The sequence below is a fragment of the Phalacrocorax carbo genome, chromosome 3 (genome assembly GCF_963921805.1).
Source record: "Phalacrocorax carbo chromosome 3, bPhaCar2.1, whole genome shotgun sequence".
In the NCBI taxonomy this organism is placed as follows: Eukaryota; Metazoa; Chordata; class Aves; order Suliformes; family Phalacrocoracidae; genus Phalacrocorax; species Phalacrocorax carbo.
In genome coordinates, this window is record NC_087515.1 from 65,979,892 (window position 1) to 65,993,779 (window position 13,888).

A 13,888-nucleotide genomic window follows, 5' to 3' on the forward strand; every position below is an offset into this window, starting at 1 on the left:
AGATTTGGGTGATTCCAGCAAGTAGTAATTGGAAAAAAAGGAAAAAAAGTGGTACTGCAGAGGTTTTCCCACATGCGGGATATCACTGTTGTGCATATGAAACATGATTCAAAACTAGGCTGCCATCTAAGCTTTAATCTTAGTAATTTGATCATGGGGGTGTTTAATATATGCTTACTTCATTACCACTTTTAGGGATAGTATATTTCTCCCGTGGGAAGTGGATTTTGGAGTTTATCCTGTAGTTGTTTGAGATACTAGAAATAATCAATGACTCTTACTTTTATGTTAACGTAACACATTTTTCTCTCTTTTTAATCGCCCTTCCAGCTTGTAGGTGCAAATGGAGTTCGAAACATTGATGGAAAACTCCGCCTGCAATTATATTACCCACCTCCAAGGACCAAGTCACATTCGAATGTTGTTGAGATTTATGACTGGTGGGCAAAATGTCCTAGAAATCGTTATCCATCAACTTTATATGTAACCATAAGAGGCATAAAACTGCCAGATCATGTAAGTAAAATATTTAATTGGATGTAAAAATATACAGACTTTTCTGTATGAACTAGTAACTAGCTAGAGCACGTGTGGTGTTCGTATGCATGCATATAAAAGCTCTACATACATACATTATATAAAACAGCTACTATATAAGTAACCATAACAAGAACTTCGCATCCTAAGATACATGTTCCAAACTCAGTCCTCATAGCAGTCTTTGAAAAATAGGCATACCTTCCCATCTGCAACTTTGCATATTTTGCTGTTGACAGAAAACTTTCAGAGTACTTTCTTGAAGATTGATGTTCCTTCTCATTAGGAGAAATGCAATTCTAAGTCACTGGACTCATGCAGGTGTGTAAATTCTGTAAGTGAGGGAAGATGTAAGTCACTTAACTCTGATTCCCTGCACCCTCAAGCTATAATGAGTAATTATTTTTTTTTTCAAATGAAAATTCCTTTAAAGACAGTCTTACATTGGTATTTGCTGAGATGTGCGTTCAAGGGAAAGACAGCATGGGCTGGTAGATATGAAAATAGATATGTCAGATAAAACAGAGCATCTTGCATGGAAGTAGACATCTATGTGTGGACAACTGATTTAAGCTCCTGAATTAGTTTCTACTTTCATAGTTGGTGTCCAGCCTCCCTTTTTAGTCACAAGAACCTGAAGTGGACAGCTAGCAAATGTCAGCCTGGAAGAAAACAGTAATTTTGCCTGGTCTTCAGATGTGTTTCTGAAGAGACTTGTCTTAGTGAAACTGATCAGAACTGCAGCGCTGCTGCTTAATGGCCTCTGTGCCCCTCAGCGATGGGGCTGTGATGCTGCTTAACAGCATGAAGGCTTCCTGTGTGTTCAAGCTTGATGTAACTTGTAGGTAAGGTTTAGTAAGTGCACTTGTAGAAGTTTGGAAAGTATATGTGCTTTACCTACAACAAAAATCACAAATGTGATCAGTCCTCTTTTTTTCTTTGCAACACTTGAACATAGTTTGTTCAATACACGATGCTGGTAGTATCTTTTGGTATCATGAATGGATTTTGTTGCAAAACATCTGAAGGTGGTAGATTAGCATCGCTGGAACTTTTTACATGCTGAAGTGCCTTTTTTTTTTTTATACAACACCTTCACAACGTAGTAGAGTTACAAATTTTCACTGAACTGAATAGTTAATAAAAATAGCAAAGTATCAGTTATTTGAAAAATCTTTGACACCATCTGACTGACACAACTTTGGAAGCTCAGCTTGCTTTCCGACTTGCTGGTTACTGTAATGAAATTTTTGCTACGCAGTTTTCATGTACTAAGCTTTTTCCAATCTCTATTTTTCAGATGTAGAAATGCAATGCATTTGAAAAAATTTGAATCTTTTCAGATATTAGACTGTTCGTTTTAAAAATGTTTTTTTCCCCTCATACTTAGTTTTGTTTGCCTTAAGGTTGCTCCTTCTTTCCGCTCTATGATAGCTGTTCAGCAGGAACAAAGCAGTGCAACACTGCGTGAGCTCCAGAGAGAGGGATCTAAAAAATCATGTGAACCCTTTCCAGAGGAGAAAAAGGAGCCGTTTAAATGGACAAGATTGCCTGGACAGGTGAAGTGTTTTTATTTGCTTTTTAAAGAAAAATAATGTAAAGATTTACTATCTTTTTATGATTTTATTTTTATTATATATATTTTATGAAGCAAGTCATTCATTAAAGCAAATTTAAAAAATTACTAAAAATATAAAAAATAAGGAACTCTCAGAAATAGTAGAGGATGCTTAGCTTCTTACCAAATATGGTTGATTTAACCATTTTTTCCCAGAACAGTTAGGTATTTTTATGTCCAGAATTCTCTAGGAATTTGAAAGAGTAGGGCTATTCAGGTAGTGGAAGTAAGACAGGAAACTAGTTCTCAGAATTCAGCTTGACTGAAAATATTGTCTTCGGTTTTTTGGTTTTTTGTTTTTATTCCCTCAGTTAAAGATATTTTTGCAGTATAACAGAATTATGAAGGAACTTTCATTGAAAAACCTTATTGTTCTTGCTGACTTCATCTTAACTCCTAGATCACTGAAGCTAATGGAAATTAGCAATCGTAAAAAGGGAATATTTTTGCAACTAGATAGAATGTCAATGAAACAATTTCACATTTTTCTGTAGAGTGGTGTTAGTGTGAATTCATGGTTCTATAAAGATTTGAATAATAAAAGGTTCCTTGACAAAGAACGTTGGTTTTGATTCCACACTGTAGTCCTTATACATATCATTTCAAGAGGAACACTTAAATACGGATGGACTTAATTTTATTTCCCAGTAAAGTATGCTAATAATAATAATAAAATAGTAAAGAATACACAAGTCTGTTCTTAAAATGGAAATGTTCTTAGAAAAAATGACAGGATACCTAAAAGGTGTGTTTATGCTAATGTTCATTACTTTTCAGAAAGTTTCCATTCTGAAAATAAGTGTGTAATCAAAGCCAACAGAAATATGATCCTAAGAATATTTGCCTGCCATGATACAGATAAAATTTGGCAGCTTATTTATTCTTAGACTAGGCCATGTCCATATCAAAGAAATTTAGGAGCGATGATGTATTTTGTGATGTGCTGTCTCGTGAAAAAGTTTCAGTACAGTTAGTATGATGTGGCATGTCTGTTTGCCTAAGAATATTAAAGTAGATGTGCTTGTTTAAAAATAAATAATCACTCAAGAGTATTATTTCCTTTTCATACATTTCAATTATTGTTTTACCGTTAAGGCTAAGTTTTATCTTTTTAAAGAACCACAATGTATTTGTATCTGTTTCCATAAATATAGACAGATGGATGATGTTATTTTTGCAAAATGTTTTATAGCATTATGAATTATTCAATACATGAATGAAATATGAATTTTTATATGTGAATCACAGTTACACGATCTGTAAATAAAATAAGTTTGTTCTGAACTGTATTGATTCAATACTGTAATGTTTTATTTTAGAGGTTAAAAAGCATAAGAAGGCTTAATTGGATATATAGTTTCTAACAAGATGTGTTTACCTTTGTTCTGAAGTGAACAGTATATATTCAATTATTTCATAAGTAGATCTGTTTGTACACTTTTACATGCATATGAATCTGTTAATACTAATTTTTGCATTCATAAAGGTAAATCAGGCTTATGTTAAATAATCACATAACTACTCTGGATATTTTAGTTACCCTTAAACTTTGAATTTAGTTCCAGAGAAAAAGCCCTTGGGTGAAAAAGAGTAAATATTTGGGGAGAGAGGAAGGGGGACTATAATACCTGCGCAATTTTTTAATGTTTACTCTCCAGTGACGTTTAAAAAAAATCAGGGATTAAAATACGGATGAGGAATGCTAAAGGTGATTTGGTAGACCAAAGGTTTGAGTGCCTGTAGTTAGTCTTCTGAGTTCATGCTGCAGTCGTTAAGTTATGAAAAGTTTGGCTTAAACTCCTTAAACAAGCTTGACTTATAGTGTAACTCTACAGTTTATATTATTAAGTCATCATTAAGCACATCTTAATCTTAAGGAAATTATTTCAGTTGTAAATGTTCTTAGGTTTTTAAAACTTGATAGTTGTCTGTAATAATGGGGTAGAAATGAATATAGAAACTAGATGTGGCCTAAGTTATGCAGCAGAACTGTCTTTGTTCATAAGGCTGAATTGTTCTTTTAAATTCCCTTAAGATGTTAGTAGCTTTTTAAAACTTGTGCATGACAGGAACTAAGAATGTGTTTTAAGCATTGGGTAGTTAATATTCATAACTGCGTAATCCCAATTCTTACATGAAAAGCTAGGTTTGCCGCATACCGAACAAGCATCTGTTTTCACTGCGAGGTGGAGATATGGGCTGTTTCTGTATTCGTTTCTCTCATGATGGAAAAACACTGGCAGCAGCATGTGCAGGAAGGAATGGCTATCCCATTGTTTGTAAGTTTAAAATACGTTTTGGGTCTTTTTCTTAAAACTCATGTAGTTTGAAAATAAAGGGCAAAAGATCCATTTTAAATATTTTTAGAGGTTCTGTTTTATAATTGTGTTATGTGAATTGTTCTGTGCATTAAAGAGCACCGATGAAAATGCTCTACCTGTGTTAACATGGCTGGAATTGGCTTTTCATACATGGTAATGTATGTACAGTTTAACAGTATGAAGTCACACTATTTCTGTGCAGAGGTCTACCTGAAATACTAAATCAGTCTGCGTAAGGAACATATTTTCTGATAACAAGGTTTTAAGTGAAATAGCTTTTCCAGCCCCCACCACATGCTTTTTGTGTAAGTTTTTCTGCTAACCTATCATGGAAGTTGGATACATGGAATACTGTCATCTCCAGGCAGACCACTGGAGGCTGCTGTCTTCCACAGTCCAGTTCAGCTGGAACTCAAACTTGGGGCTGCTTCTTCACAGTAGCCTCAACTGCATAATTCTAAAGCCCTGCATAAGAAAGTTGAGATCTAGAGAGAAGATTATTTTAAGTATACACTGTTCAAATGCAAGGAACAGTAAGTCTAGATTCCTTTATTACACAGCCCCATAAAAAGATCTCTATGTTAATCTATTTCAAAGATTGTTCAGGTAGCTGTCAAAATTTTTTAAAAAAATTATAATCCTAATTTGGTTCTAATAATTTAAAGCAAGTAGGCTGTTTCATGAGCCACTAGATGGAAGTATATGGTTGCTGTCATTGTATATCTAGCAGCTAATTGATCTTCTTCTCTGAAAATGAGAAGAAAATTAGTTGACTTATGGTAGCAGAAACTCAGCCCAGATTAGACTAAACTTTGCACATAATGCACAGCTGCATATAATTGATTATAAATAATTACAGAATTTTTATTTTTCTATTTAAACTTCACTAGTGTATGAAATTCCTTCTGGACGGTTCCTGAGAGAATTTTATGGTCATCTTAACATAGTGTATGATCTTTGTTGGTCAAAAGACAATCAATACCTTCTTACTTCATCCTCTGATGGCACTGTCAGGTCAGTATGATGATGTTCTGGCAGATAGCACCAGAAGCACGAAAGAAAGTGGTCCAGTTTCATTTCTTACTAAACACTGTGCTATAACTTTTTAATGAAAGATTTGATTGCAGTGTGCCTTACCCTATAAATTATAAAAATTACGATGGAGTTAAACACTATGCTGTATTTACTATATTAGTTTCTAATGTATATGTATTTGAGACTAAAGCTTTTCCAGAAACTGTAGCGTCTAAATCTACAGGGCAGAAAAAATTAGCAAAAGACTTCATATTTCCAGAAGTCACTGAGGCATTTGGAATATTCTGTCCTTGGTGAAATTGCCATATTATGAATGCAGTATTAAGTTTGCAAATTTGAACATAAGGCAGGAAACTGAAAATTTAAGATTCAAGTTATGTGTATAAATTGGCCACACTGTGTGTTTATATATATATGTAATGTTTTTGACACATAGTTAAATAATTCAACTTAAATTGCTTTAAATGTAATTTTGTTAGTATTTCTAAAACTGAATGTGTAACATTTTCCTCTACAATTTAAAAGTGTACTTCAATGCACTGTTAATGTTAAAATACTAATCTGTTCAAGGTTTAAAAGCAAAACCCTCAAAACTGTAGAAAAACATGAAAGTATGGCTGTGACACTGCATAATTTTATTACGAGCTACTTCATAGATTTTCATAGGGCCTTTTTTTTTAGCTCTTCAGATCCTTATCTCTTGTTTCTGTTATGCAACTCAGTAATGCTACAGGCAGTTGCATAATTAAAATGCCAGAAGAATTGTTTAATGATATATGTGTGAAACTGTTTTGCTCTTTTTTGCTGTTTGTATGTAGGAATAAGAAGAATATTTTGAGAGCTTAGGCCATGTTTTTATTTTTATTTGGAAGCAGATTAAATAATAGATTTTTATGTTGAAGTCAGTATAAATTTCAGTCATGTTACCTATAAGAAGGCCCAGCTGTTCCTCAATTCTTGAATTTGTGGCAGCAAGCTGAAACTGTAGTGGTCTGTCTCCTTTTCTGTGTACTATGCATAGTCACTGTACGAGTTGTTAGTTCCTGTATTTATTGTCCGTTGCCTTAAGCTCCTTAAAAAGTCTCAGTTTAGGCAAAGAGTTTCTTCTTCTTCCCTTTCATATTGAGAGCATTTTGCCATGGTAGAATTGAAGTATGGGGACCAAAAGGCACCCTATTGCTTTGAAGACATTATCAGTTTATTACCTGGATCATCTCTCAGACTGAGTTCTAAGGCCACTTGAAGGGAAATTTGGGAACTTAAGTGAATCCTTCTTTATGTAGTGTTCTGTATGTTACCCTTGAGCCTTCCCAGTCTTTAGGCCCACATTACTTGTGAGCAATAAATTAACTTTTATGTTGTTAGAGCAAAACCATTCTAAAAGATAGGTAGACTCTTTGTGACCTTTGCACATTAATAAGTTGCAAGTTAATCGCTGTACTCTAAAGGGGTTGCAATTCTGTAATGAACTTACCTCAGAGTAAGTTCAGAATTCTTCAGTAGCCACCAGAAGTAGTCACCCCACCTGGAAGGGTGGCACTTGAACAACTAAATTCCATATTGTAATGGAGCGCTCTCTATAATGCGCTGCCCACCTGTATTTCATGATCCAGGTACCCTTCCATTCTTTATGGACTCATCTTTGGGGAAGGCTCAATAATAAAATGTATAGCATCAAACAAAAAACAGTTCCTAAGAAAAATCTGATCTGACGGCTATGGGTGGTGAAGGATAGGAAGTAGATGAATAGTAAGAACTGAATTTATGTGAAGAAAACATCCTTGAGATTGTAATCACTGTGTGGTAGGTAATTGTTCTTTTAAAACTTTCTGGGGTTTTATTTATAGTCAGTGGTCTTAAATGTTTCTTTATGGGTTTTTTTTGTTCTACTTAAAAAAAAAAAAAGTGTGATACCCCTAGAAGGTCTTAATTTGCTTATAACTCCTGAAAGAAAGAAACCAATCTATTTCATGGAATTCTTTATATTTTAAAATGAGCAAAATGTCCATTCAATTAGTAAGTAGTCGTGAATTTACTTTGAAGACAGAGTACTATGTAAAGTACTAAAGGTATCTTAAATAAATATCTTTAAAAAAAGGTACCTTAAAGTAAAGGTACCATATTAAAGTATTAAATATTGGTGGAAGAAATTGGTAGGATAAACAGGCGATGTTAAGTGTTTGCAAGCATTTGCCTATAGAACCACTAGGACAAAGTATGCCATCAGTTATAACTGTATGTGATTGCTTTATACAGTAGATATCCTAACATCCTTTCCTTTTAGAATGTGGAAAATAGAAATGCAGGCAGCATCTGCAGTGAGAGTTTTCCCTCATCCTTCATTTGTTTACACTGCAAAGTACCACCCAACTGCTGACTTGTTGGTCGTGACAGGATGTTATGACTCGGTGATTAGAATCTGGAATGCAAATGTGAGAGAAATCCATGGGCAACTGCTACAGGAGCTTAATGGTCACAGAAGTTTCATCAACACACTTTGTTTTGATGCAGAAGGTATGTACTTAGTCTTACGTTTTCAAATAGTCATCTTTTCAGTTGAAGGCCAACTTAAGTGTTACTAGTTTGCTTTATTTCGTGGAGGCAATGTGAAATGCTGGAATAAAATAGAGTAGTTTTAGCGGTGTTTGCAATTAATATGTTAGCATGATGGCTTATTTGGACAAACACAAAGGGACACATAGTCCCTGATACAAATTGAGAGTAATCAGAAACAGTAAGTGTAGCAAGGACAGGCAAATAAATTTGTAGTGATGAGGCAATGATGACTAGGCAGGTTTTGGTCATGGTGTCCCTATAACTAGCTATTGTTAGTAAGCTAATGTTTTGTATGTATTGCAGCAAAAATTTGCAGAATATAAAGCATGAGCTTTATATGAGCTACTGCTCATAGGAGACAAGTGGATCAGGATGCAGGTGAAAAGCCTAGCCATTAGTGTAGAGAGGTAAGCTGGAGAAAAGGCAGGTTTAGTTAAAGAAGTAGGTGGAAGAATTATGTACTAACTTAAAAGGAGAAGTAGTAAATCTGAAACCAGCTTCTAGAGAACTCTCAGAACAGAACTTCAGAACAGGGGATTGCATGATCATAGCAGTAGCAAAGACAGCTCCACCATATTGTCATTCAAATTTATCAACTCAGTACAAAGATAAAGAAAATGAGGGTAGCAGTAGTTAGATTCCGAGAATTTTAATGCTGGACTGAAGAATTGGGAAGGTGATGAACTTTTCAACATTGACAGAGAATGTGGAAAACTGAGAGAAAAGGACAGAGATTTGACCACTGTGAATAATGCTTTCATCTGTGAATCTACCAGTTAACAAGTGAGAGACATGTACTAACATGCACTAGTGGAGGGTGGGAAGAATTGAAGGTGGGTGAATGAATAAGATACTTGGAAGTGTTTGACTGTTTCTGGTATTAGTAACACCATTGGTAATTTGGTGGTTCATTTTTGGAGGCATTGAGTGGTGTACGTACTATGAGGAGAAAAGAGTTGCATTTTGATAAAGAATAAGTATTTGTGCTTAATTTAAGACAACTGTTGGAAAACAATATTTGTTCTTGTTTAAAATGATCTCAGTAATGTATAGATAAGCATTAGGCTATCGTGAAGCTCATTGAGCTATAAATGCTCTTTTTTTGCTGGTTCTAGAATATGAGTAAAAATGAAACTTAAAAGAATATTCAGCACCTCAGTATCCAACTTACGTGCTAAATCCAAATTTATGATATCAAATTAAGTCATGCAGTATGAGCAAAATGTATTTGCCATAAGTATATCATAGCAAAAGAGAGGAAAGAATTGGTGTTCTCCTGTTCAAAAAAAAAATATTAAAAAGTTGTTTGTTGTTCATACATCGTTTTCTGTTTTTGTTCTTTTGTGTGTTGATGTTCTACTTATAAGATGTTATTTCACAGGGCTCCACATGTTCTCAGGAGATAGTTCAGGACTGATAATAGTTTGGGATGCATCTGTCAAAAGTAGTTCTCAAAACGTGTTTCAACACTGGAGGATTAATAAGGTATACAGGTTTCTTAAACTTGCATGGTAATTTTTGTTTGAACTGTTCCAAATCTAGTAATATGACTTGAATTCAAATTTTTTTACACATTAACTTTTGTTTAACTGAAAAGGTGTATTTTCTTTAAACAACAGTACAAAAGCTGATAGAACATGCTGTGATTCACTGACTTAAAATTTTCAAATTGTTTTGCAAGTTCAATTTTTTTGTATAAAAACATGAAAATGCTTGAGGTTTAATAACATTGTATTAACAGATAAATGCTAATGCATTACGTTCATTTTCTAGAGACAACAATAAAATAGACCACAGGCTTTACAAATCACCTTTGTTCATACCTTAGAGGCCTAATGTTCAGTCAGCATTTCTATCATCAACTGTCTTTCAGAAGTTCAGAGTCACACTGGAATCTGCCTTGTGGTTGTGAAAAGCTGACTGCCTAGGATGAAATGCCTTAATATAGGAACAAACTTTTTCCTTAACCAAATAGAATGCACTGGGCAGAAAGAGAGTAATGCAAGAGAAAAATGAATAATAATGTGTTAAAACTTGAATTTTAAAACATAAAGTTGGTTTGGGGTTTTTTTAACTTTCTTTTCCTTCTTTCTGTAGGAAATAAAAGAAAATGATATTAAAGGAACACCAATAAATCATTTGGAGGTGCATCCAAATGGAAGGCGTTTATTAATCCACACCAAAGACAGTACTCTGAGAATCATGGATCTCAGAATGTAGGTACATTTTTGGTGACAAGTGTGTATTTCGTTTTTGTTTTAATATTTGCTTGGGGAAATAAACTGCCATAAAACTATTAAATGTATAGTTTTGGAGAAGAAAGATGTCCTCATAATCAAGGATAGCAATATTAGGGTTAGGAAATGGTTTCAAAACACCGCATTATTACAGACTTTTTGTGTGATATTGGGTAAGTCTTTTTAGAATAGAATATCCAAAAATTACTAGATTACTTGGGAGCTTAAGGTGGCATGAAGGAAAAGATATTAGTCTCCTAAAGGTTGAATTCACTTTTAAAAATGCAATCTGGGCATGCAGATAACTTTGAAATGATAACATTTCTTTGCTTTAGCTTCTCATTGTTAAGACTCTGAGAAGAGTAATTTGATGATAAAATGGAATGAAGATTGTCATCATAAATACCGAAATATGCAGTGATGTATATATTATGGTATATTAGGCAGGTGGTGAGATATTTTTTACCTAGTTTTTGATGATTTTCTCATTTTAAGTTGTGAACATGATTCTTTAATAATAAGCTGCAATAAAAAACAAGGGCATCACAGAATCACTTGAGTTGTTGATGTTGGAGATTGGCCAGTCCAACCCCAATAATCAAAACATGAGGGCATGTTACTCAGTTGGGTTTTGACTCTCCAATCTCAAAGATATTCTACAACTTCTGTGAGCACACGTTCTAGTATTCACCCTCAAAGTAAAAGAAGTGGTTTTTTCTTAATTTTAAACAAAATTTCCTATATTTCAGTTTTTGTCCATTCCCTCTTGTCATTTCACTGGGTGAAACGGAGAGGAATCTTAGTCCTATCAGTTAGAGACGTTGATAAGATGCACCTAAACATTCTTTTCTGGAAAGTCATGTTGAAGATATGAACACTTTTTATAAATGATCATCCTTAATTTCATGGGTTGCCTTCCTTGCCATCACCATGCAGAAAATCAGATGTCCGTGGTGTTCTACATGAAACAGGATAAACTATCCACTCAATTGGAGCATGAAATGGTGGATTAACAGAGGGAACCCATCGTTTTTGAAGCAGATAGTGTTCTTCTAACACTACCATGCATTAAAAGTGCAGAGTTTTAATTTGAGAGAGAAAAATGGACATGCATATTAATCTTTAAGAAGGGGTTAATATGGTATGCAATTTCACAATTATTAAGCCAGTTTATCCATAGGTCACGCCATCTCCTCCTATCTCCCACACTTCTGGCCATGTATTCCTAGCATTTCTTTTTATCAGCTCTAGGGATCTTTTGATGCAGGGTAAGTCAGGTCAGTGAACTGATCCGACTAAAAATCAACCTACAAATACAAATGATTAATTTTCATTTTTTTCAACTATCTGATCTAACTCATCTGATAGCTGCCCAAACACTAGAGAAGTGAGGGAGAGCCTGGGAAAATAAGGGTGGAGAGGACAGCAGCAGGACTGCTGCTTTGACTGCAGCCCATAGTTACATTGGCTTAAGTCTATCAATAAACCACAGGGTTAGATACCCAGCAGTGATAATTTTACATGTCAGCATTAACTGTTCATTCCCTGCATGAGAAAAGAGGGGGTGGAGGTCACAGATCAACACAATTCACTTAGATTGACATCTAGTTGTTCTTAACTTTCCTCTGTCAACTTGCTTTTGTGATATGTTTGGATAATGCTGTTGTCCTGTCACTCAGGTATGTGATCAGGGATTTGCTTTTGGTTCAGACCTCTCCTTAGGGTTTCATATGCAGGTTAGCTTTACATCTTGCAGAGCTCTTCTGCATGACAACTCAGAGATACTATCTTTCTTATTCATGTAGCTAAAACTTTTATTTGGGCTAATATGGTCTTGCGCTGTGATCATTAAAGCATCCTTTTCTCTTGCTTGCCAAATAGAATTATATCTAAGGTATATTAATTTAGAATATTATGAAAAATAATTTTCCTGTCATATTAACTGCATTGCACTTCTCCTAATATACCTCCATCATGTCTGCTGTAACATGTTTTAAAAATTACTGTCTGCTGTCTTTGAGGGCCATTGTGGTCTATTGCCATTCTTCTTGCCTTGAATTCTCCACCATAGTGTTACTGTTGTCTTAGTCTCTATTTTGAACTTTCATATCTCTTTCCAAGCTGTACCTCATTTTTGAGATAGCGTCTTAAAACCTGGTTTATGCTTCTCTAAATCCTTTTGCAGTTTCTCTCTTCCTTGATGCCTACAAACTGTTTGATGGTAGTTCATTAGAAGGTCATTATTACTATGCTGGCCGGTAGTGTTTCACTGAAAAAAAAGATTAGGATACCTAAGTAGCACAATAATATTAAAAATATTAATGTTAATAGGAAGTCAATATTGATGTCTGGAATTTGTTGATTCTACTGCTGGTTTTCCAACAAAGGAGACATCAGTCTGAAGAGCTAAATAGAGCTGCTGGATAAACTTAAGCACTACTGGGATGTAATCAAGCTCAGGAAGCATAACGAAAACTTTTCTGGCAGAGCTTGGAGTAATAGTGCCAATTTCCCCATTCTTTGCAAAGCCCAGGAACAAGAAAATGCAAATTACTACATCTGTATTCATTCTCTAGATCTGAGTATTTCCATTTTCTACTAAAAGACAAGGATGTACACTTTCATCTATAATTTCAGGTGCATTATGAAAGCCAGGGAAAAGAAAGGTTAAACTCTGCACTCTGGAGAAGGTGTGTGCTTGCATATCTATTTGGGATGCAAGGTATACTGATTTTATTGAGGAATAGAGAGGGGGACTGATACTTTCAGAATAGACAATCTAATTTTTTCTGTATCTGCTACATTTGCAAACTATTCTTTGTCTTTAGCTTGGCTACAAAGAAATACATAGGTGCCACAAATTACAGAGAAAAGATTCACAGCACCTTAACACCATGTGGCACATTCCTGTTTTCTGGAAGTGAAGATGGAAAGGCTTATGTTTGGAATCCAGAAACAGGTAACTAATTATTTTATGGTCTTAAGCCAGGTTGTCAAAACTGAGGGGGAAAGGGTTTTGTAAGCTTTATTGAAACACTTTTGATATGGAATAAAACTTCATTAAGATGTTCTTAAATCCTGAAGCCTTAGCTCCACCTTTTAAATAGCTATTATTAATCTCTGAGATTTAATTCTCTAGAGGAAATTAATAGGCAAAGCTAGAGTTTGTAATATCCAGCAGGAAAGGGCACCTTAAGCTCAGCTTTTTGTGTACTGCAGTCCTTCACGTGTGGAGTTAAAGCGGAATGCACAAAAATGTTTTAAGTTAAATTAGTAGTTTTGTTGCATTAGGCTTCTGTTGAGAGCAACTTCATCTGCCTCCCAGTAGTGATTGGAGACTCTGAATATATTTAGCCTTTGAAATATAAGGTTACTCTGTGAATTATTTCCCAAACGGAATAGTTTCAAAATAGCTACCAAAATCTCTCTGGAAAAGTGTTAAGCAAATGTAAGACAGAGAATTTGTCATCTTTGGTATACAGTGAAGTAAAAGGGACAAAAATAACAGTAGAAGATAGCAGGATACACTTCTTGGTTTTGATGACATTATGTTCTGTCTCCAATTATGATCTAAATATTTTTAG

General features: G+C 34.6%; 1 protein-coding gene across 2 annotated transcripts in view; it reads left to right on the forward strand.

The window, feature by feature from the left end:
* AHI1 (Abelson helper integration site 1) overlaps positions 1–13,888 on the forward strand; it is a 98,993-nt gene that overhangs the window by 18,862 nt on the left and 66,243 nt on the right. For both annotated transcript variants that reach the window (XM_064447225.1, XM_064447226.1), the window contains exons 9-16: positions 331–516; positions 1,944–2,096; positions 4,302–4,434; positions 5,367–5,490; positions 7,796–8,025; positions 9,449–9,552; positions 10,165–10,283; positions 13,133–13,263. In XM_064447225.1, coding sequence (XP_064303295.1) covers positions 331–516; positions 1,944–2,096; positions 4,302–4,434; positions 5,367–5,490; positions 7,796–8,025; positions 9,449–9,552; positions 10,165–10,283; positions 13,133–13,263 — 1,180 coding nt within the window. The remainder of the gene's footprint in view (positions 1–330; positions 517–1,943; positions 2,097–4,301; positions 4,435–5,366; positions 5,491–7,795; positions 8,026–9,448; positions 9,553–10,164; positions 10,284–13,132; positions 13,264–13,888) is intronic.